The 2698-nt window shown below is 40.5% G+C and overlaps 1 protein-coding gene across 1 annotated transcript; it reads left to right on the forward strand.

The window, feature by feature from the left end:
• The first annotated feature begins 215 nt into the window (after positions 1 to 215).
• LOC115982680 (exocyst complex component EXO70B1-like) lies at positions 216 to 2376 on the forward strand. The gene has a single exon (XM_031105355.1). The coding sequence runs from the start codon at positions 227 to 229 to the stop codon at positions 2225 to 2227; it is 2001 nt and encodes a 666-aa protein (XP_030961215.1). The 5' UTR covers positions 216 to 226; the 3' UTR covers positions 2228 to 2376.
• The last annotated feature ends 322 nt before the right edge of the window (positions 2377 to 2698 follow it).

The following is a 2698-nucleotide window of genomic DNA, read 5'->3' on the forward strand; positions in this document are numbered from 1 at the left end:
CGTCCTTACACCCTTTCATTTCATTTCTCTCCAGCCAAATTGTAGTAAAAAAAAAATCAACGAGTTTCTCAATAATTTTAGGGATAAAATTAATAAAATAAATAAAGGATTATGAAGAAGAATTCTCCTTCTTTTTCGATATGATTCTTCAAGTCTATCCAATTCTCTAAACCCAAAATCCATCTTCTCTTTTGACACAAAAAAAAAAAAAAAAAAAAAAAGAGTCATGGAGAAAGATCCACATCCGGAAAATGGTGAGGATAACGATAATGTGTCTTCGAAATCGGGTGATGAACAACCTGCGGGAAGCGAAGAAAACGAAGTTGTGGAGGGCACAACCTCGGATCCGGATTTGAGCCTTACACAGATTCTGGATGAGGTTGATCGGTTCTTGGAGGCTTTAATCAATGCCGAAGACAAATCGAACCCACCTTCGGAAGTTCCGAAATCCGTTGAGTTATTGTCGGAAATGGTGGAATGCATGATCAACAACTACGTTAATGCCAGCAAAGCTTCGGAGGCAAAGTTTGGTCGAGATCCTGAATACGACACGTCGCTTATGGAAGCCTTGAATCGGATTTCGAAGCTGTCGATTGAGTTTGGCGAATTTCCATCGAGCTCGGCGTTGTCATCTTCTCTAAACCGAACGAGCATCGTGTTACAACAAGCGATGTCGTTTTTGGAGGAAGTGTTTCGTCACTTGCTTGAAGAAACGAAATCCATCGTTGTGGAACAAAAATCTCAGCAGAAGACATGGAAGCAGGCCTCGTTCAATTATTCGCATCAAGAAAGCGATCGGTGTATCCACCCACCCGAGCTTGAATCAAACAAGGAAGACGAATTCCCGGGATTTTCCCAGGAAACCATTTACCACATGAAAAAGATTGCCACGGCAATGGTTTTGGCTGGGTACGAAAATGAATGTTGCATGGTTTATAGCATTTTAAGGCAGACCGCGTTTAAAGGGACATTGAACAAGCTAGGATATGAGTATATTAGCATCGACGAGATACAAAGAATGCAATGGGAATCATTGGAGGGAGAAATTGCTTTGTGGATCAACGTGGTCAAGCAATGTTACACTAATTTTTTCTCCAAAGAGAAAAACCTTTGTGACACTATTTTCTCTGACTATCCCTTAATATCACAGAGCCTATTCACCAATCTAGCACACACTGTTGTTATACAGCTTCTTAATTTCGCAGAAGCCGTTGTGTTAACGAAGAGATCGGCTGAGAAGTTGTTCAAGATCCTTGACATATACGAGACTCTTCGCGATCTAATTCCAGCCATTGATGAATTGTGCCATGGAGATCGCGCGCAGGGATTGAAGTCCGAGGCCTCCGAGACCATGACCTGGCTTGGCGAAGCTGCGGTTAGCATTTTCTGTGATCTTGAAAACTCAATCAAGAGTGACAACCATGGAAGAACCCCGGTGCCTAGTGGTGCAGTGCACCCATTGACGCGTTACGTGATGAATTACCTCAAGTACGCCTGTGAATACAAGGACACATTGAAACAGGTGTTTCAACAACACCTGATGATCGATATACCCAAGAATGAGCAACAAATTGATGTCGATGATCATGATGGAGACGTATCCGATGATGGTTCGCCGAAAACGACACCATTTTCTAGACAATTGATGACAATTATGGAGCTTTTGGACGCGAACCTTGATATGAAATCAAAACTGTACAGGGACCCCGCATTGCAAAACATTTTCTTGATGAACAATGGGAGATACATTCTACAGAAGATCAAAGGGTCGGCGGAGATTCATGAATTGATGGGCGATAGGTGGCGTAGGAGGAGGTCTTCGGAGCTGAGGCATTACCACAAGAGTTATCAGAGAGAAACATGGAGTAAGGTTTTGCAATGTCTAAGCCATGAGGGACTTCAAACCACAAGTGGGTCTTCACACGGCAAGGTTTCAAAGCTTGTGTTGAAGGAGAGGTTTAAGAATTTCAATGCCATGTTCGATGAAATACAAAAGACGCAGAGCACTTGGGTGGTGAGCGATGAGCAGCTTCAGTCGGAGCTTCGGGTTTCAATATCGGCTGTGATGATTCCGGCTTACCGTTCATTCTTAGGGAGGTTCAAGCAATTTTTGGATCCAGGCAGACAGACTGAGAAGTATATAAAGTACCAGCCAGAAGATATTGAGACTTTGATTGAAGAATTGTTTGATGGAAATCCTACATCTATGTCAAGGAGAAGAACATAATAAAATTACTGAAAGAAGAAAAGATTAGATGTCTTAATGGTAAACAAATTCATTCCTGTGCTGCATCTCAATTTCAATCTGTTATATACTTTGTATGCTTGTGCCTTTTCTTGGGCAGACAATTTATTTGATTTTGATCATATATAATGTTACAGAAAAATTTCCCATGTTTGGTTTTCCATCTCTTTGGTCCAATTCCATCCATGGCCCATTTAGTATTTACATCTATATGTGAATGTAATTTGATTGGGTTCCCAGATAATAATCTAAATTGCTAAAAAAACATGAAGATAATAATCTAAATTAGTTGTAATTGCTCTTGATAGTTCAATGCAATTATTGTTGCTGATCATTAGTCGTCAGACATTATGATTCTTTTTGGAACTTTTGGTAACGCACGTGTATTTATCACTTGAACTCAAAATTTAGCAGCACCAACTTGTTTTCAGGAACTCAATGAAAACATTTTTT

Source organism: Quercus lobata, chromosome 3 (assembly GCF_001633185.2).
Source record: "Quercus lobata isolate SW786 chromosome 3, ValleyOak3.0 Primary Assembly, whole genome shotgun sequence".
NCBI lineage: Eukaryota > Viridiplantae > Streptophyta > Magnoliopsida > Fagales > Fagaceae > Quercus > Quercus lobata.

What these genes read in the sequence shown, in the direction of transcription:
- LOC115982680 (XM_031105355.1), top strand. Translation starts at nt 227, where the DNA reads ATGGAGAAAGATCCACATCCGGAAAATGGTGAGGATAACGATAATGTG.